This window comes from Ambystoma mexicanum, chromosome 7q (assembly GCF_040938575.1).
Source record: "Ambystoma mexicanum isolate Mex_15411 chromosome 7q, UKY_AmexF1_1, whole genome shotgun sequence".
Lineage (NCBI taxonomy): Eukaryota > Metazoa > Chordata > Amphibia > Caudata > Ambystomatidae > Ambystoma > Ambystoma mexicanum.
In genome coordinates this window covers 948,357,026-948,378,893 of record NC_090941.1, presented here as the reverse complement: position 1 = coordinate 948,378,893, position 21,868 = coordinate 948,357,026, and the positions used below count along the sequence as shown (strand labels likewise).

The window sequence follows — 21,868 nt, the reverse complement described above, 5'->3', positions numbered from 1 at the left end:
GGTCTTTTGAAACATGTTCCAATTCTATGGTTGCATTATTGACACCAGTGCACTTATCTCTAAGTGTCAAGATTGGCTATATACTTATAATGCAACTATATCTATGGATTCGCACTCCATAATTATTATCGGATTTGAGGCTTCTGGATACCGGGTAGCATGGTCTAGAACAACCAATATAAAATTGGCTGCCTGAAGAGGTTGGAGGATCTAAGGGACTATCAATGTCGATTCCTACCCTCTCAAAAGGAACTCCCACCACTGGGAGAGGCACCAAAGGTGTTACATTCATGGATCCACTCTTGCCAGATGTGTGACAGCTCCTACAGAATGTAGCTACATCAGACCCCAACTTAGGCCAGTAGAAATAGAGAGAAAGCCTTTCCTTGGTCTTCTTAAAGCTTAAGTGACCAGCCAAAGGAATCTCATTGGCTAACTGTAGGAACTGGTGTCTTATCTCCTGAGGCACTACAAGTCTTCTGTAGTCCCCTGGGATAGACTCAGTAGGTTCACTGTAGAAGAGGCCATCTTCCCAGTACAACCTGTGCTTCCCTGGCTCTTGCCCGTCCAGCTGGGAAGCTGCCTGTTGGCGAAGTCCTTCAAGAGTAGGACACACTGACCTCTGCTGAAGTCTGCCTTCTGCCAGTAAAGACTGCAGCTCAGGATGGTCTTTAAGATCCAGATCTCCAACAGGGGGAGAAGGTCTTCTTCCAGCTCTGAATCTTCAGCAGCTGATTAAACCTCTCCTGGTTGTTTCTCACACTCAGCCTCAGCTGGTGGAGCAGTCACAGGTGTGATTTTGGACAGTCCTCTCGGGATGTCCTAGTTGGATGCACAGGAGTGCCATCTTGTTTTTTTCTTGATACCTTGGGCGTCACCTTTGTCTCTTTCTGCTTTGATATAGCAGTTAGTAGCTCCTGTGGACTGGGTTTTATAGTTTCTCCTGTAACAACCTCAATGGTCATTTAGGGTGATCTCGCTGGCCTTCCTGGTCTGCTCCAGTTTCCTTTTACTGGGAGGCCTGGGGATGCTCGATACAATGCCAAGAGTTTTTAAGTCATTCCCCAAGAGGACTCTCCCAGGCACCTCACTATGTACACCAACAGGTATTCTGACAGTCATGTTGCACTGGATGAGAGCTGGTAGTCTAGGAAGCATTTGGACAGGGCCTCCAGCAAGCTTAGTGAGGCCTTTGGGTACCTTAGCAACATCCTCAGGTTTGAAAAGCGTCATCCACCGCTGTAATGCTGGCCCCAGTGTCTCTAATGGCAGGGGTCTCCTGACAAGGGGTGTACCGAATAGTGAAATTACTATTCGGCCGAATACCGAATAGTTAGTCCAGCTATTCGGGCAGAACCGAATAGTGAGCCGAATCGTTTTTTTAAACAAATATGTTTTAGAACATAATACACAACATTTCATTAAATAAAATCAGGAGACATTCTATTGCATGAATATTCAGGTAAATTAAATGGGCATATAGATCTCACTAAGTTTATTAAAAGCTTGTTAAAAGATCAAAAGAAATAAAACAAAAATGGGGAACCGCTCATGCAAAGCATGATCATTTCTATTTTGACTAGGTCAGTGCTGCCAGGTGCCTTTTCAGACCTGTAGCAGCATGTCCAAATGAGCTAGTATTTTAGCGAGAGTGGGTCACTTTGATTAGTTGGTTCAGTATGCAACCAACACTACTAAACACATCTTAAAAAGTGGAATTTGCAGCACGTTTTACCAAAAAGTGCCCCCTTAGGTATATTTATCAAGGGCCATAATATAAACAACCATAAAAACAAGCATTTGAAAACCTTTTCCTTAATGATTCGCCTATCATAGGCATCACATTGTAATCAGCCCCACTGCTTGTTTTGGTTTTGATAATAGTGTTCTGATGCCCGCGGCGTTACGCTGAATAGGTTAACTGCTGCCAATGGCCCTCGGGTCGTTGACCTTCATTAGCCTTTCTTTAAAGCCCTCCACGCCCTCACACCCCAAGAAGGTGAGCCCCCCGCATGCACACATTGTCATGCAGTTTGGGAAAGCCCCTGGTGGCCCTGCCTCTGGTGCCCTGGTGTGAAGCTAGCCCGGCTCTAGCCCCTGCCTTCATTCTCCTCCCGCAGTGTGCAGCTGCTGCAGGAGCCCTGGGTTGCCGACGCCATTCAGACAATGCTCCTGGAATGCCCCGGCCCACCTGACTGCCTGCTGTTGCTCGATTCCGGGGGAGGGGCTGCAGGACTGGCAGTGAGCTCACTGCCAGCAGCTCATCTTTCCTGGGGCTGGAGCAGATTGCTTCCAGTGAGAGGGGACTGGGGAGGCTCACTATCGGGGAGCGGCAGAGCCAAGACCTGCACAGTAGCCCGTCTGCTCCATGCAGGATTACATGCATGCAGACAAAGGGTAAACTATTCGGCTTCGAGTAATAATTATTCGGCCGAATGCCAAATAGCTAATTTCAGCTGGAATTACTCGAAGCCGAATTTCAGTACACCCCTACTCCTGACCATTTACAAGTACACTGTCCTTGTAATATACTTGTGCTTTCTGGAATTGAATTAGACATCTAAATTCTGCTGTTCCCACAGACCCAGTGACACTAAAGAAACTCTGGCAGAGACTCCAATGGGGTCTTCAGCCAATAATTGAAAGTTTCCACTAGCCATATGTACTTCTTCCTCTGGGGAAAAGGCTAAGGAGGCAGTGTGGATCCCTGAAGGTTTTCCCTTGCATCTGGGATCCCCTTTCACATGGTCAGTTGACCCACAAACATAACATTTTCGAAATGATTTGACAAATGGGAGCTTCTGCTGACCTCCCTCTGGTTTGGCACCAGAAGTTTCATTAGCCTGATTCGGTTTCCCTTGTGGCTCACCCTTATGTTGGGGGCCCTCTTTTGGATTGGAGTTATTAGAATTCTCTTTACTATCTTTCTTTTGCTGCTTCCCAACACTCCGTTTCTGAGTTGCGCCAGAATCCTTGTGAGTAGCCCTGTTGGCAACCCACAAGTCAGCAGCCTTTGCTACCTTCTTGGGATCAAGCTCTTTAGAGGTAGCCAATTGCCGTCTCAGCTCAGGAGAGCAGGCATCAAAAATAGATTCCAACATAAAAAGATTTATCATTCCTTCAAAGTGTCAACTCTAACACTCTACTCAACCATCTAAGTTTCTCAAACAGGCACATACCCAGGTAGCCCAAGGGATACCATCATTCTTTTTGATGGTCCTAAACCTCTTGACGTACTGGGAAGGCGTTTTCCCAAATCTAGCTATCAAAGCTAGCTTCACATTTTGATACTCCAATCTTTCAAATTTCCCCACCTCCATTACAGCATCATTTGCAACCTGTGGGAGCCTAGACATAAGCCAAGAAATCAACTGATTCCCTGTGAAACCCTGAATCCCATAGTTATACTGAAAAGCACCCAACCAATCCAAAATATCAAGTTTGACCTCATACATACTCGCAGCCTCCATAGGCATGCAAGGTCTCTTACGACTGGAAGACCTAGACGACTCTGGGATAGAAACATTTGAGAGACACAATTTCTTCGTTTTAAGATCATGATGCATTTCCATTTCCCTTAGTTTGAGTTCGAGGTTTACTTTCAGTTTGCATTTGGAGCCTCTTGAACTCTAACTCAAGTCTCATCTTTTCAAGAGACACATTCTGGACTCAGTACTGGACCTGGTAGGGTCCCTGTGGCTAAAGGTTGAGGCCCAAGAGCTTGTAGAGGTGCAGAGGGGCTCACATCCTGAGACTCCTCAAACCCTTCTTGCTCATCAATAACAGAGTTATGCTCTGAATCATTATCACCATTTTCCACATTTGCTGAGGTAGTAGGTGCAACAGACCCACTTCTCAGACTTTGATAAATCAAAAATCTTTCAATCATTTCATTTTTCTTTCCTTTAACAGGGAGATTCCTGATCTTACACATCTTTCAGTTGATCTACTGTTAGAATGATCAGGGCTTCCTGTCTGAAGTTATCCATAACAGGCATGATAAAATTGCTTTTCTAGTGGTGCTAAGCCTTGTGAAGGTTATTGGTATAAGTCTGTACTACACAGTTTTTGGTAGCGGAGCTGAGCCACCAGGCTTTTCTCAAGAGGTAACGTGAGCTATATGGATGTTACACAGAGGTCTACAATCACAAATAAACTCTTATACTCAAGGTTTCTTGGTGAAACACTTATTTATTCAACAGTCAGTTATAAAACATTCACTAGAACGAGGCAATCTATATTACACAAAAATATACTTCAGTACTTTACACTGTACGTTTGAGGCATTTAAACTACTTTGAAGGAGGAGCAAAAAGGCATAGGTTAACGAAAAGAAGATAGTTACTCGAATAGTTTGAGTTCGCCAGAGTAGCTGATTCAATACAATAGGTTAGGCCAAAGTCAATGGGCTAAAGTCTTGTATAGGATAAAGCAGTTCTGGTAGTTAAACAGAAAAGTTTTTTTTACTTTTATTTTTTACGGCAGAGGTACATAACAGGCACATAAATGGAGGCATTTAATGCACATAACAGGTATGCTTTGGAGCAGCACATTGGTCACAATACAGAAATCACAGCAGTGTCAGAGCATCACATAAAAGGATAGGGTATGGGAGTTCATGATGCAGGGATAACTCCTGATTGGGCAGGGGACAAGCCAGACCCGGGTGTACTTTCACCTTGATTGTTAAGATAGGTGGTGAATTCGACCCAGATATTCTTGGGGCGAGAGTGGGTGAGGAGCGTGTTTAGATATTCTTCCTCACAGTTGCGGGACCAGGTGAGCAATCGCAGCCACTTCTGGAGGACCGGGGGGGAGGAGCTTGTCCAATTCTGAAGTATACACTTTTTAGCTATCATACAGCTTATGTTTAGGAATTTAGCCATGCGTCTGGTATCATCTGTTCTCCATGCTCCAAACAGAACTGTTAGGGGGTCGGGATCAACTACAGTATCAGCAATTACAGCAAGTGTTTCTAAAACACTTTCTCAAAATTCAAGCAATTTGCCACATGTCCAGAAAATATGGAAGTGATCCGCTCCTTCCGCCCCGCAGCGGGGGCAGGGGTGCACAGCGGTGTGAGTGAACCTCAAGGTCCTGTGTGGGGTATAGTAAAGCCTATTTAAGAGTTTATACTGCATGGCGCGGTAGCAAAAGTTAAGGGAGACCTTTTGAGTGTGTTGGCACATTTTCCCCCAAATCTGATCAGTTATTTCCAGGCCCAATTCCGTTGCCCATTCAACCGGGCCAGTGTCCTGTAGGATCTTATACAGTGAGGAGACGACACCACGGGTGCCTCCCGAGTTGGCGATGTATGCAATCGCCAAGTTATCTGGGGGTTCATCCGGAAAGGAGGGCCATCTGCTGCGAAATGCAGCCCGAAGTCTATAGTATTGAAGGGTCTCCAGGGCAGATCTGGTGTGTCCCGGTTTCCATGTCTGTGGGTCAATGAACCTGCCATCTGGGTAGAAGTCAGACAGTGCCTGGGATCCCAAAGCCCCCCAGTGTTGCGCTAGAGCAGTATCATGGGTAGGTTCCAGACCAGGGGAAGTCCCACACCGGGAGCCATTTATAGTAGGGGGAAGGGCTCCGTTGTGGGACGCAACAGATGAGCCAGGCCCGAAGGGTCGTGCTGATCGGATCAATGGGAGAGTCAGGTGTGTAATGCTGGTGCAATATAAGGGACATTATGTTGGTGCCAGCAGCAGCCAGTCCCTCCAGTTTGACATGTGGATGCGTCGGAGAGCCTGGGTACCAATGAGAGGCGTGTTGGGCCTGGGCCGCAGTCCAGTATAGCGCCAGATCAGGAGCCGCGAGTCCACCATGGTTGTATGGAAGCACCATGTCGGTCCACTTCTTGCACACCGCGCCGGAGTGCCATAGGAACTGCTGTGCACATAACGTGTGTAGTTTGGCAAAATATTCCCTCCCCGGCCATACGGGTATGTTGCTAAAAGTGTAGAGAAGCTTGGGAAGTAAAATCATCTTGATGAGGGAGAGCCGACCAGCCATGGACAATGGGAGAGTGTGCCACCGTGCAATTTTTGTCTCAACTGTTTGTGCTGCCGCTAGGGACATTTTCCGTGAGCAAGGTGGGTTTAGTAAGGGATACTTGGACCCCCAAGTATCTGACACCATCCGGGGACCAGCGAAGAGGGTATTTGGTGGTGGGCTGTTGGGTAGATCTAGTGAGGGGAAACATCTCAGATTTTGAGTAGTTAATGGTGAACCCGGAGTGGGTGCCAATGCGAGTAATGTCTCTCAGTATGGGGTCAAGGTGGGCAGTAGGATCTCTGATGTATAATAGTACATCATCCGCATAGAGGGATATGATTTCGGGGTTATCTTTCAATCTAATTCCCTTGCGGGCATGGCGTGCGCGGATATAATCCGCGATTGGCTCTATTACTAGGGCAAAGTGGATCGGGGAGAAGGGGCATCCCTGTCGGGTGCCCCTGAAAAGTGTGAAGAGATTAGATGTTAATGAACAGGGACTCGCGCCACAGGGGAAGCGTATAGAAGTTTAATGTACCCAATCATGTTTGGGCCAACGCCCATGGTCTCCAGCACCAACCACATGTACCTCCATGAGACCATATCGAAGCCTTCTGAGCATCTAGGGTGACCACCACAGTCTGCGCATCCTGGTCAATACGGGACATTACATTAAACAGCCTTCTGATATTGTGGGAGGTGGAGCGCCCAGGGACAAAGCCTGCCTGGTCCTCGTGAACCAAGTAAGTCATGATGGGCAGAAATCGATTCGCTATGATCTTGGCAAATATTTTAGTGTCAAGGTTCATGAGAGAGAGAGAGAGAGAGATCTATATGACCCACATTCGTCGGGTTTACCAGGCTTGAGCAGTACCGTGATGGCAGCTTCACGCATGGAGGGAGGGGGGGGGAGAAGGATGGAAGTGCAGAGTGATTCGTCCCAGACCTCAAGCAGCTTGGGGGCCAGTATAGCAATGTGTTCTTGATAGAATTCAGTGGTAAGCCCATCTGGACCCGGCGCCTTACCCTTAGGCAAGTCTGAGATGGCTGCAACTATCTCGTCCAATGTGATCGGGGAGTCAAGTTGGTCACGGGTTAGGGGGGAGATGCATGTGGTAGGGATCTGGTCAAGGAGCTCATGCATGTGCTGTTCGGTAGGCCGGGAGTAGAGAGACCTGTAAAACTCAGTGAACGTGTCCAAGATTTGTTGGTCCGCCCATTGTACGTTGCCCTGCTAGTCTTTGATGGAGGTAATCTGGGCTCGGCCAAGTTCCCCTCTTACAAGTGTCGCTAGTATCTTGCCCGGCCTATCCCCCTCGCCATATTTCTGGGCGGGCGAAGTACTAGACTTCGTTGGTAGCCAGTGCATTGTACGTCTGGAGTTCTTCACTGATTTGGGCGAGTATGGCAGGGCCAGCACCAGAGGGGCACTGCAGCTCTAGTTGCCTCAGTTTGGCTTCGGAGCGACCAAGGGCAGCTCTGATTGCTTTCAAAACCCCAGCTTCCCTGGAAATAGACATACCCCTAATATACACCTTGAAGGCGTCCCACCTGACCCCAGCAGACGTGGCCTGGAGGGAATTGTGCTCAAAGAAGGATTCAATGTCGGCCAGTATTTCAGCCTTGAACACAATGTCCTTAAGAGCTTCGGATTTGAAGCGCCAGGTACTGAACGTCAGGACAGGTGTTCCCAGCTTAACAGACAGTGTGATCGGGGCGTGGTCTGACAATGTGCGAGGTAAGATCTGGGACCCCTCGACCCTGCCCAAGGTTTTGCATGATACAAGGAACAGGTCTATCCTGGATGAGCTGTCGTGCACCGACGAGTAATAAGTATATTCTCGCCGTTGAGGGTATAGCGTCCTCCAGACATCACGGATGTTAAGTGTTCTAATGTGGCCGTGTAGCTTACGTGCGGCGCCGGACAGGGATCGGGTAGCAGTTCCAGTTCTGTCCAGGACAGTCTCTAGGATGAGATCATGCCCCCCCCCCCCCCCCCATACAATCTGAACCCCCACATAGTAGTATGGTGGCCACAGTGTCGAAAAACTCAGGAGAGTCTACATTGGGACAGTAGGTGTTAACAAGCAGATACTCCTTGTTGACCAGCGTGCAATACAGTATGATATAGCACCCTTAGGGTCTATGTAACTTTTGTGATCATCGTGATCCATAGATCTATTAAAATTGATCTAGACCAAACCCTAGATTGGGTGGAGTAGGAAGTGAAGTACCTAGCGGGGCCCCACGACGGCGCCATAGTCGTTGGTATATGACCATTGGAATGCGTTTCTTGTAGGAATAGAATTTTACAATTGTGCCTATTCGCATAGGCCATGATCTTATGGGCCTTGGTATGGTTTCTCAATCCCCAGACATTCCAGGACATTATGGCGGTAGACATCTCAGTGGTTAACATTTCATCCCATGGCACCTGTCTAGTGGACATCCCAGGTCCAGCAGCCGCGTGGGCTCAAAAGGTTGGAATTGAAAGTGTGCTTGTGCCTCCACAATGCATGTGCCGCAGTACCTTGTGTGCCTTTTCTGAATAAAACCCCATACCCTCCCACCACCCTCACCACCAACCCAAGATTAGTAGTGTGAACATCACCCACCCTTATATGCACACAGCTGAGCCTTCCCCAACTTGGTCCAGCCCGTGCAATAGCCCAACTGGGGCTAACCCATATCAGAAGTGTATCGAAGAACAGTGCAATCGCAGTGGGGTGCGCCATTGCCGTGCACTAGCATGCTTGTAACCATAGGGGTTCCGTTACAAACAAGCAGTATTAGCGGTCATGTAGTGCTTGCCCCTGCATCTTTAAGTGTGGAGTAGGGACCTGCAAATGAAACATGTGAGCGTTGCAGTTTGGACATTAACGGTAAGTATGATCAAAATAAACAGTTAGTATTGCAATAGCTCAGTGGCGTGTATCTCCAAGATGCTAGATGACGTGTATACAGCCGGAGCAGTGCAGAAGGGTAAATAAGGAAACATGGTTGGCTGTAGGTAAGGTCAACGTTCAGTGAGATTCTTAATTCACATATGAGTGGAACATTTAGATTGCACGGGCCAACTTTAGAGTTCAGTCATTGTTCATGAGGTCATCGGCTGGAGGCTGCGGGGGAATATGTGCCTCTATGAACTTTACCGCTTCAGATGGCATTGTAAAGAAATATAGTTTATTGTTGAAAGTGAATTTCAGGTGCGCGGGGAACAGTATGGCATAGGGAATGCTCCTCTGAGTAATTTTTTCACTCCAAGAAATTGGCGACGCTCCTGCTGTACTCCAGTCGAGAAGTCAGGAAAGATTCTGATCACCTGTGATTCCATTCTGAGCTCCCCCTTTTCGCGTGCCAGGCGGAGGATCAGGTCACGGTCTTTAAAGCTGAGAATCTTTGCAATGATAGGTCTCGGAAAGTCTCCAGGTTTGGGGCGCGCAGACAGCGCTCTATGCGCTCTCTCAATGGTGAAGAAGAGGGACATATTAGGATTGCCCAGTAAATCTTTCAACTGGTTCTCAACTGCTAGTTCGAGCCAGCCCTTCAGCGCATTCTCCGGGACTCCGATAATGCGTATATTATTTCTCTGCGATCTAGATTCAAGATCGTCACATTTGGCTTTTACTAACTTCATATCTGTGACCAGAGTGGACACATTTGCATTAATGTCATCCAGCTTTTCATGGAAGACTGCAAAGTTTCTGGCCATTGATTCCATCATTACCATCGGGTCTGTGGCAGGCGCCTCAGCTGGAGGCGCGTCGTCCATCTGGTCGCTTGATGTGTGGTCCGAGTCAAACCTCGGGTGGCTTTAGCGAATTTGTCCACATGAAAAGAGGATGCCTATGGAGTTGTCTAAAACTCCATAATCAAAGAACACAAGAGTAAAACACACATCAAAATACATGAGTGGGAAAAAAGGGTCACACTCTCCAGGTAAATAAATCAAGTCCTCAAAATCCAGCAAAGTTGCTGGGGGTCTCTAAGGTGAAGGGAATTAGCACATTTTTGAGAATTCTCCTCAACATTTGTCATGGTGTAGGAAAGTGGGAAAGTGCTTGTATGGAAAAAAGGGGGCATGGAGTAGAACTTCTGAATATCCTACGGGGTAGGATGGGGAAAAGGTGTTATGGGAAAGGGGGTACCACGTCTCACCCAGTGTCCCACTTCCCGAGCACCCCCTAACCCCTATCCAGGGGATCCTCCCACACTGGTCCACCCCCAGGAACTGGATCCAACAGTGATGGCCGTGTCCTGACCACCTGGATGACAGATCCCCAGGGACTAGCGGGTGAGACACCTTCAGGTTTCTCAAGTTCCGAGGGTAGGTGCTCTCATAAAAATAAATCCAGGTTTAGGGTCTATTACTTGCTGTTACTCAGGATCCATTAATGGAAGATGCCAGTGCCCGTTTAGCAGTTAATACAATACATTGTATTTTGTATATCTTGTGATAATTCTAATATTTGGTTTAGCCGTTGTTTTTGGTCTTCGTGATTTATGTAGATTGGCTTTTTATATAGGTAATCTTATTCTGGTCTTTTGGGACAGATATATTCCTACGAGTACTTTAGCCTCACTGCAGTTTTGTTTGGCTCTATGAAATTCGGAATGCATCTATTGTTGCTATTTTATGACTGCTTGTGGTGAACAGAGTAGGGTTCACTTTTGTTGGCTTTCTGAATGTCAGAGTTTGTAATTTCCCTTGTTCCACATAGAACTATAGATTTTTTGGACCTCTGCCTCTATCACTTTGCCCAGTCAGTTCCACGCCAAAGCAATGAAAATTCACAACACCATTGTAGCGCTCCTCAGAGCCTTGCAAAACCATCATCACATCATTTAAACTGCGCTAGATGATATTTGAAGAACATTCATTGTTTGTTAAGGCAAAAGAATAATTGATCCCCATCAGTAATCTGATATAAATCAAATGCAGTATGCTTGAAGAAGAATTTCGCGATATTGTTCTTTTAACATACTAACTACAGAATGAAGATCTGCCATTCAAATACCAGGTAGATATTTGCTACATAGAAACTTATTTTTCCAGAACACTCAACTGTAGATCTCCAATATACATAACAGTAAAGTACTATGACAATAATTGCTGATGCAGGTTAAGATTAGATGAAATGCATTAACTATGATAAATAACCTGGGATTGCACACATCATTAACCTGGGATACCCAACCATACAAATATGATTATCTTTATAACGCGATCCGCAACGATCAAATTAAAAATGCTTTTTACATCAGAGTAACCAATGAGATAACTTGAAGATGAGATTTTTGTGGATGCACTGTCATTCAAGTAAACTAAAGGATACAAAAATGAACTTGCATGATAAATATGCTGTAATGTATTATTAGAGGACAACCAAACACAAGAGCTGGATAGGCTTGAGGTAAGAAACCGCAACCTTGGATGCCAATCGCTGCAACGTCACGCGTCGGAAATGCATGACGTCACTGCAACATATACGAACAGAAATCCAAAATGGTGCCTGCCCTACTAGCACGCAGGCTGCCGAACTCGGCTAAGTGCACATAACAGGGCACTTATGACACCAAGGTAAGCAACAGTATATTTTGATCAATGCAAGCTGTATAAGAATATTATACAGCTTTCATAAGAGATACACATCCTAATATACAATATAATTGTGTTTCATAGCTACACGACGACACGCAATTGTTAGGTAAGAATTACTGCAGTTCAACTGGTGACGACTACACAAGACTGGTCTGCTTGGTATTCGATAACCCAAATCAAAGTTTGGCTTCAGTTTTTAAAAGACAATAAAAGTTTTCTTATGCCAACACATTTTCCAGCACACAGAGTGACTTCAGTAAAGGTCAGTATTACACTTATTTTCAATTACCAATTCAGTTATTAAGTTGTTTAAGGAAGGAACGGTTAGAATAAGACTTAGAACATACTTTCAACAGTTTGTAAAACAATTACAATCTCCTAAAGCGAGGCAGGTAAACTTATCCCAGCAATAATAGTATCTACAATTATAATCTATGAGTGAACAAGGACTACCAAAGCCAGTAGGTTCAGAGGAGTGCCTTTAGGGAGCTAGGCCAGCCAAAGTCAATGGACAAAGTCAATAGTTCTGATGCACTTTTTCTTAGATAAAGTCTCGACAAAGTTAGTAAATTCAGAAGAAATTGCTAACTCAAGTGAGCTACTTTGTAGAGCGCACAATCTGTTAGGCCAGTGCAGGCGAGTTGAGATCAACTCCAAAAGTACTTCGCAAGATAGAAAGCACAACTTATGGCTAAAAAGGAACACCCCAAGCCCCACAGTACCTGTGATTTGAAGATGTTCCAGCTGGATTCCTCCTTGCTACAGCTTGGTAGACCCTTGTTCCTGGACCTTGGTCGTGACGAAAGGGAGGACATCTGGCGGGCTCCTGCGACAGTACTCCGGAGAGTGACTCCTCCGCAATAGATTTCCTTCATTTCAGCGGCACTTCAGTGCTTTGGCCCCTTTTTTCTCTGTGGCAAATGAAAACTCTGGTTGGAAGAAGCTTGCTACCTCGGTCCTGGACACTGGTAAGGGGACTCTGGATCAAGATTTCCTGCTCGAGTAGGGTCCTCTGGATGCCCACAAAGATCTGGATGATTCGGACTTCGCAAGACGATGCACTCGTCAATGGTCACAGGACCCCTAGCATTGGGCTTCTGCAGCTCTGGTGAGGCACAGCAAGTCAGGGGATGCACCAAATGGAGGCTTGTCTTGAGGCTAGATGGTCCCACCAGCCTAAGGGAGGAATTAGTCTTGTACCAGCCTTCCCAGTCGATATGAAAACGGGGTCAGCACAGCTGCAGGGCTTCACCAGGCACTTCGCGGTCCAGGAGGGAGCTGCTGGTGTCTCATCTTCAGATATTCCTCTCCAGTGGTCGACTCTGCCTCTAGCCCCAAACACTTTGGTTTGTATGCGATTTCCCATTCATTCTGAGCCTATGAGATCAATCAAACAGCAGGGTGGCTCTCCTTTCAGGACAGCCAGTCGGCCAATCAGGACTGGTTTCACTCAGGCACACCTAGGGATAAAGAACAGGGAAGTTTCGGGACCCTCCATCACTTCCTGCCTTTCCTGACACATTGGAGCCTGGGCGAGCTTCAGGGCTAAAGCCTGCCAAAAGGCAAAACACACAAAGGACTCACCCCGGCTTCAACTAACAGAGTAAAAGCCCAGAAGAAACTAAAACAGAAAACTGTGAAAAAAGAATGCAGGGGCCATTTTGGGAAAATGGACACCCATGGGGGCTGTACTGCAGATGAGGGTTCAGCTTGCTGTAAACATGCACACTGGTAGTAAAAGTAAACCACGGCCACCAGCCATTTAACGTTTGTTAGTCTAACAAAAAATGTTACATGAGAAGTGGGATAAGGAATTACTAAGTAACCCCCCCAGCACTCCACATAGGGTGGTGTGTGCTGGTTCCACAAAGAGAAGACAGGGATCATCTTATTATTCTTGCGAACGGTAGCTCACCCAAGAAAATGTATTCACACATTTAGAGAAGTTCAAGGGACTTCTCAGTGGCACTGCACCTAAGGTGCTGTGTGTCACTATACAAAAGTATGCTTATTGAGTTTGTCAGACTCCATAAAACAGTGAAACACTAAATTCCTAGTCAGGAAAAAATACGAGAGTGAGAAAAGGTCCCACTCACTCAGGAGGAAAAAAAAAAAAATCACAAGCCTCAAGTCCAGCAAAAGAGCTGCAGGTCTCCAAGGTTAAAGGTAATTTGCACAGAAATGAAAATTCTCCAACAGTAATTCAAACTGAATGCAAAGAATATTTATATAGATTAAACAACCAGTAAATGTTTATGTGAGAAACTTACTTTATTATGAGAACTATCACTCACCAACTGAAATAAGATACAGGGAATACTATATTCCTTTGTATTACAGTATACGACTATAAAAACATCCAGTTTACTCACCTGTGTAAGAAAAATACGGACCATTTCCAAACTGTTCAAGCAACAGCCAGTAACCATACCAGTGAGCAATTCACTAAATAATTTGCGCTTGGATTTATTATCGTCTGGCAAGCTGATACCATCATATATCCTCAACCTGCAGGTTGTGGCGACTATTTCCCCACAATATCATACCAGTCAAAGGAAAATCTAAACTGGCCACTGGGCATGACAATTGGTGAGTCTCTTCACCCAACTTCCACTAAATTGGATATTTGAGATATCTTTTGCTTAAATTGATATTTATCTATATAGTATTGAAGGTAGGCACTGAATATATGGTGGATTGACATATGGGCACTGGCATCCTGGATAGCACATGTGGGTCATCACCATAGTTTACTGGTGACAATGTATCAAACCTACACGCTTTATAAAGAAAATTGCAATTTTTTCTTTTCTCTTTACAATGTATACATATGGGTCTGATCCTGTAAATGAAAAAAATGGTTCTTTTTTGCTCATTGTTTTTGATATATTGATGATTTTGATTGTTGGTCTAGATCCCTCATGATACACTTCCCCTATTTTCTGATACCGCTCTTTTTTTAATGATATCTTCATGTTGCATTCATTTACTGGACTGACTGATGGTCAAAGTAATGTCCGAAGTACCATTTATGTATGCATGTAGTTGCCAATATTAAGCCTTAAAAAAAGACTGCATAAGGTCGAAACACGTGTTGACTTGGTTAGGGCACAGTTCGGTTTTGTTAAAGTAATGACACACTAACATTGATTATTTAGTTAATAAAAATCTAATTCGATTTTAGTATTATCTGTATCCAAGAGGTCAGGGCATCAACTCTTGAAAGCCGAAGCATGGAGCGGCCTATACAAATTTTAAACAACCAAGTAAAAACCATGTAAGATCTCTGCCTCACATCGTTTTCCCCCCCCATCTCGATGTCGACCTAAAAGGTCATATAGCACTACCTTTTTAATGCCAATATCGTTTAACATACGAAATATCTTCCATAGCCTCTATTGATGGAACTAACGACAAATGCTGCCAACACTTGCAACATAATTGAATGTTCTTATAGCTTGCCTGCAACCTCTGATATATGCAAATACATTATCAATTATCAACGTAATATTGCAGCCGCGTTGAGCATATAACTGATATTTAACGCTTACTGTTTCTACGCCTTCACACAATTGCTGATGCTTGTGCATGTGAATGTATACTTGCACAATTAATCCCTAGGGAGACTACTATATTCCATTCTCATAAAGACACCCAATAACTAGCCATATGTATTGAGTGATCTTAGCCTTGGTCTCCAACCGCAAGGATTCTCTGCCTTTTTGGAACATGGACTTTGTGCTGAATGGTTGCATTCATAGATATTCGGCAGCCTGCTAACCATATCATAGCAATGCATTCGCCTGTTGTATTACTGTATCCCTGGGAGAGCCCCGCATTTGCCTATTGTACTATTGTATTCCTTGGTGAGCCACGCTTTTGCCCATTGCATTGCTGTATTCCTTAGGTTGCCTCGCATTGAGCCTCTATTATTGTACTATTTGGTGGGACTCATTCGTCTTTTGGATTTTTGTACTCCTGGGCGAGCCCCGCATTGACCTAATGTATTACTGTATGACTAGGAAAGCCCTGTATCTGCCTATTGTATTCATTGGTGAGCCTCGCATTTTGAGCCCCTACATTGCGGTATTCTATGGTGAGCCCTGCATTCGCCCATTGCATTACTGTATTCTACAGTGATCTTCGCATTGAGACACAGCATTGTGATACTCTATGGTGCGTCCAACATTTGCCCATTGTATTGCTGTATTCTATGGCTACTTCTAAAAGTTTTATATTGCCATTCAAACCTTACCACTGATTGTGGGATAGCTTTCCTGGCACAGCAGCATACCACACAGCCTGTCATACACAATTGCTTCTGTACCACTTTGAATTAAGCCTCAAATGCCGTGCTACTGCTTCTGCCAATTTTACTGAGCCCTAGCTCACCGGCGTACTGTATACCACACGTTATCACCCCATGGGGAACAGCCCCCCCTCTTATATATCCCAACCACAACATGCGTGTTGCCTACCTCCTCCTCCTAGCTACCTTACTGTTCAGCCTAGCTCAGGCTCACCATCACCTCACGCTAACCCCTTCTTCGACCTCAGAGCTTCCCAAAGTCACAGCTAATATGACCCTACCACCTTCACTAGGGATCAAACCTTCGAAATTCCTACCTTCCCCAACACTAACTCACACCACCTCTACATCAGACCCACAACATTATTGCCTGAACTATGCAAAACCCCCAAGGCCTCACACCAACACCAATTTGGATACAGTAGCAACCCTAACACCAGCACAATGGATTAATCTATATGCCAGGAAACCCACTCCTAACCAACCTTGCTCTACTAGTCAGAAAAACCAGGCTCTGCTCTAGATTGAATAACCTTGCCCTACAGTCTAACTTGCAAGACAAACCTTGCACTCCTAACTTGACAAATTTTGCTACCTCACAGACACCCAAGAAAAATAAAGCTTTTCTAGAAAAAACTCCAACCAATCCCCCGGCCGTGACCATCCCCCCCAGCTAAAAGGTGCTCTAATCAATGCCAGATCGCTGGTGGCTCATGCCACAGGACATAGCCGATCTAATCATCACAGGTGACCTAGACTTCCTAGCTGTATCCGAGACATGGCTTCATGAAGCAGCAAGTCCCTCCCTCGCATTGGCCGTACCCGACAACTTCACCATTGTGAGAGCGGACAGTCTCGTCAAAAGGGGGTGGTATTGCCAAGTCTAGCCTATGGCTCAGAGCAACCCCCTCAAGTCCTGTAAACTACTCGCAGTTAAACTTCCCACGTCTGGGAACTAGAGTGCGCGCCTCACCCCTTCTTTTTTACATATTGGTCAGGGAGTCCCGGGCTCCAGAGGCAGCGGCACCGGGGTCACCATGCCTCACTTAGGAGAGCCATATTGATGGCTTTCCCCCCACCCCTCACCATGGGATTCAAATTGTGCTAATGGAGGGGAGTTGGTTCCTGGTAACCAGAATAACTACAGCTACCAGAATCCTTTGAGAACAAAATTTACACTAAATAGCAACACCTGAATAGACTGCCTCCCTGATGAATGTGAGACATGAAAGCGCTTGGCGGAGAAGAACACAGTAAATTGCAGCAGGTATCTAAAGCTGGGAACTAGAGTGCGCGCCTCACCCCTTTGTTTTTACAAACGTCCCACGTCCAAGACTAGCACCCTTACCATTCACTTAATATACAGACCCCCCTGGCCCTATTGGTACAGTCAAAGAAAATGTCATGCCATTACTTTCAGACAACACCAAGCCCTCATCCCAAATCTTGTGGCTAGGTTACCAAGCCCTCATCCCAAATCTTGCTGCTAGGTTATTTGAATTTGGGTTTTCTTGACCCAAACGATACACAAGCCAAGGCACTATCCAAGGTCTTAGCCGAACTGGGCCTTACTCAAAGAGTCAATCAACCTACCCACGAGAAAGTTAGAACTCTTGACTAGGTAATGGACATCAATACAGAGACCACCATATCATCTATCCAACCCTTAACTTGGACAGATCACTTTCTCCTCTCCTTCACCACTCAGACCAAGCGAGTATAAACCAAAACCAATCAGATCGCGCCGCCCCTTCCAAGGAACAAACGAAATATAATTACTGCCAGGCTCTTGCCTCTCCTACTACCGACCTTGAACACTGCTTCAGAATCAGCAGACCCAGCCGAACTAGTTGAAATGTACAACGCCACCATGACCTCTGCGCTAGACCCCATTGCGCTTCTCAAACTGCTCAAAAGCAAGCCCAAAGCCCCTAGTTCACCCCCCCAGTTAAAAATCATGCGTGCAGAAAAAAGAAAACTACGTTTTATGGAGAAATCTCCTGTCCAAAGAAAATAAACTCAACTTAACCGAATCAGCAAGTAAATACAAAGCTGGAAGCCTGCAATGTGCCCTGCTCCTACTACTTGACTGGTCGGCCGCCTTCGACTTGGTGGACCACACTATTCTCTGTAAGCACCTGTCTACTGTGGCTAACTTCTTGCATGAAGCCACTGATTGGATCCAATCCTTTGTTAATAAAAGATAGAGGGTTTTCTCTCAGGCAGCTGGCGCTGACCCCTCAATCACATGTGGTGTCCCTCAGGGATCTCGTGTGTCCCCCGCCATGTACAATATATTCACCAAACCGCTATTCGATAAACTGGACCGTCTGGGGGATCATCTACACCAACTATGCAGATGATACTCAGATACTACTCCCCTTAACAGGCAACTACGACCGATATCTAACCTTCCTAAACACCTACCATGTCCTTCAGGCACGGATGACTGTCCACGGGTTATGCCTGAATGACGAAAAGACAGAAATCCTAATCCTAGGTGCTCCAGCCCAACTCAAATTATGCACAACAATCTGCATTTATTATTGATGGCATCACCATCAAAGTGGCTAAAGAAACTAAAACCCTAGGCTTCTACTTAGACTCCACACTGAACATGGGAAAACCAAGTCAACGCTACCTCATCCGCCACAGCGTACACTTGTAAGCTTATACATGCCTGCAAACCTTATCCACTAAGAGCAGTACCACCCTAGTGAGAGCCCCAATTCGAAACTCAACTACGGCAATGCCCTCTATGCAGGATCCAGCAAACTAATCAATAATAAGTTTCAAATCCTTCAAAACAATTGATCCGCTCTAAGCATTCCTAAAAGAGAACATCTCTGCAGCCAGAAGAGAAACCAAATGGCTTCCCATCAAAGATAGAATCCTATAGTCTCAATCACCCACAAATGTCTGAATAATGCTGCCCACTTTGTACCTCCAAGAAAAAAACAGCAGAAAATCTTCATCTCGCCCTACCAGAGTAGCCCAACCTTACTGTATAACGATACCCAGTCCAAAATGCCCTCTACTGGAATGCACTACCTGTGCACCTGCGAAAAGACCAAACCTTCCTAAGTTTTAGGAGGAATACAAAAACCCGATTGGTCGCCAACATTGGATTTCCATCTCCATGCTCTGTATCTATACTCTTGGCTTTTGTATGATATTGTGGTCTACTTGAAATATTCATGTACTGTAAATTACTGTGCCACCTGCAATTCAACATACACTGTACATAAAGAAAATGTATATTCTTGTCATGCCCAGATATCTTCGGGTGAGGAGCACATAACAAAATAAATCAACATTAAGGAAAAATATAAGAACACAAAGCCATTCCATTATACCCAGGTGCATGAGACACTTGGCTTGCCCTAAAATACATTCAAACTTAAGCTTAGAAGCAAAATCCAAAACTTACACAAGTCTCAATTTCTCAATGATCCACATCTGCATCTGCATCTGCATCTTCAAACTGTCCTGCAACCGCTGGTGTTGAATCCACATCCATTCCATCTGGAAAAACAAGTGCACCAAATAAATATTGTCATTTAAAAAGGCATAAGCACCTGATGGCAAGGGGACAAGTCTGAACCATGTTTAGCACTTTTGCTGTTTTCATACATGTTATCAGAGCCATCACTGCTTTATTGCATGGCCTAACTGAGATCAATGTACACACATGAACATTATGTTTAGAGAGGTATATAGTAGCATCCGTGGGAACCTCAGATAGCCACCATTCCACAGGTGTAAGCTCTCAGCTAGTTGGAGGGTGGCTGGTTCAATTAAACTTTTTGCTCATCATATTGCACCACAACAAATTACCATGTTTGTTAAAGTGCCAGGTGTCTCTGGAAAAGGGCACAGGTTCATCATTGGCTTTACCTAGGAAAGAGGTTCAGAATGGTTGGTAGTTGTCAAGTTAGTTTGATTTAGTGCGGCTATTAAAGGGGTGCACTACTTGTCCTCATTTTCGTGTTTAAGGTACAGTATTGGATTACAGTGGTGGTGCAGACGTTAAGCTACAGAAGAATTAAATTGCCATATTACTAGGATTAAGTCGATGGTAGTCAGAGGCTTAACCCTATTAGGGGCAGGGGAATAGAGACCCTCCAAAGTGGGGTAGATAGCCAAACAGGGAGTAGTGAGAGGGGTCAACTTTGTAGAGGTTTGTCATAAGATGCCATTTTATCAACAACAAAAAGGGGGGTTTGACCAACGCTTCACTCTCCCTACCCTGACTAGTGTTCCCCTGCCTATCAAAGTAACCTAACGGAAACACTAAAAAAAAGGAATCTGTCACTCACGCTTATTCATACAACAAACTTAGCAATGTCATTTATGGCAATTAAAATATAAAAGAAATAACGGTTATGTTCCATATAAACCCGATAACTATTTCTCCTTGTAACCTGGGTGAGATCCCCTTCCCCAGGTTCAAAAAGACTTCAATCATCAGTTCCAAAAAATGAAAGTTCTGTCTCGCTGCAAAGTTCTAATGATAAAGTTATTCTTGCTCCAGAAAGTCTTTCACTCGGATTTGACCAACAGTTCAAAATATTCAACAAGACTTTTTCTCCACTTGAAGCAGAGGGTGCAATACAACAACTTCTTTGAAAAAAAAAATATCCACAGTTCATCTGAATCAAAATAAATGTCCGTCACGATGATGCCATACCAGTTCACAAGATACTTTAGTGGTCTTGCCACCACTTCTTCACAGTCTTTAAGCACAACACAGTACTTTAATGACTTCTACCTGGTACACTCACCTATGTCTCTGCCCACTACTACTAATACTAATACTCGCCTGCCAGGACCAATGAAAATCATTTAACACTACTACAGGTACTTCTGTGGTAAAGTTAATTTCAAACAACTTAGCAAAGTCTTTTGATTTTTCCACAACATCAAGTTTGACAACGACTTCTGGGAAGACATGAAACACATTGGTGCCGTTTGTTCCACCCTTGTGATTGCCACATGCAATGCAGGTTATGCTCCTCTCTTCCTGAACACTATCAGTAAGGCAGCTCTCCTGCCACTCTTGTTTTCCCACTTTTATATTAACCAAATGCTGATAATGACTTTTGCTCTAACTCTCTTCTTTGGCTTAGACAATGCTCGTTTAGGTCATTTACAATTGCTTCCTTCTCACTCTGGCAACAGGGTTTACCGACAACTTGTTTCTTAATTGTCCTCTTTTGGCTTTGGCGATGTTGGTTCTTATAAACTTGCTTTGATAGTGCCCTCTTTCGACTCTGCAATAATTTTGTTTATTTCTTATTAGATTTTGTTAAGAAACCGGTACAACATTGTGACACTCCCGTGTCAGCCCCTTACCGTAGGATCTTCCTAGCACTTGGGTGGGTTTTAAAAGCAATCCACTCGATTTGGTGTTCCTCTCCCTGGCCCTTTGGTTCCAGCAGCAGAAGTACAGCCAGCTTCGAGAGGATGTCCAAACGAGTTCACTTTGGAGTGGATTGGTCCCACCAACTCAAGGGGAGAAGTCGTCCTTGCAGGCTTCTCTAGTCGAGGTGAATTCAGAGCTTCAGCACAGCAGCAGAGCTTCACCGGGCAAACCAACAGTCCAAGAGTTGCAACAGGCGTCTCTTCAAAGTTCTTCTTCGGATTCCTTCGTCCAGTGATTGACTGCTTTCCAAGCCAAAAAGCCTTGCCTTTTATGCAGGTTTCTCCCATTCATTCCAGCCTAGCTGTCAATCACAGCAGGGTGGCTGTCCTTGGCAGACAGCCAGGTGGCCAATCACCTGTGGATGCATTCCTGTAATCAAGGGGATTAAGCACAGGGAGTTTCGAGCACCTCCCTCACATCCTGCTCCTGCCAGACATACTGGAGCCAGCGGCGGGCTTCACCCGTAAATCCCGCCAAAGACCAAACGAACAAAGGGACCATACCTGGTTCGGCATGCAGAGTAGATCTCAAGGAGCTT

General features: G+C 45.1%; 1 protein-coding gene across 1 annotated transcript in view; it reads right to left on the bottom strand.

Annotated features, from left to right (window-relative positions):
• The window catches only part of CLNS1A (chloride nucleotide-sensitive channel 1A), a 193,342-nt gene that overhangs the window by 20,278 nt on the left and 151,196 nt on the right, over nt 1–21,868 (bottom strand). Inside the window, exon 6 of the mRNA XM_069639969.1 lies at nt 19,336–19,430. Coding sequence (XP_069496070.1) covers nt 19,351–19,430 — 80 coding nt within the window. The 3' untranslated portion in view covers nt 19,336–19,350. The remainder of the gene's footprint in view (nt 1–19,335; nt 19,431–21,868) is intronic.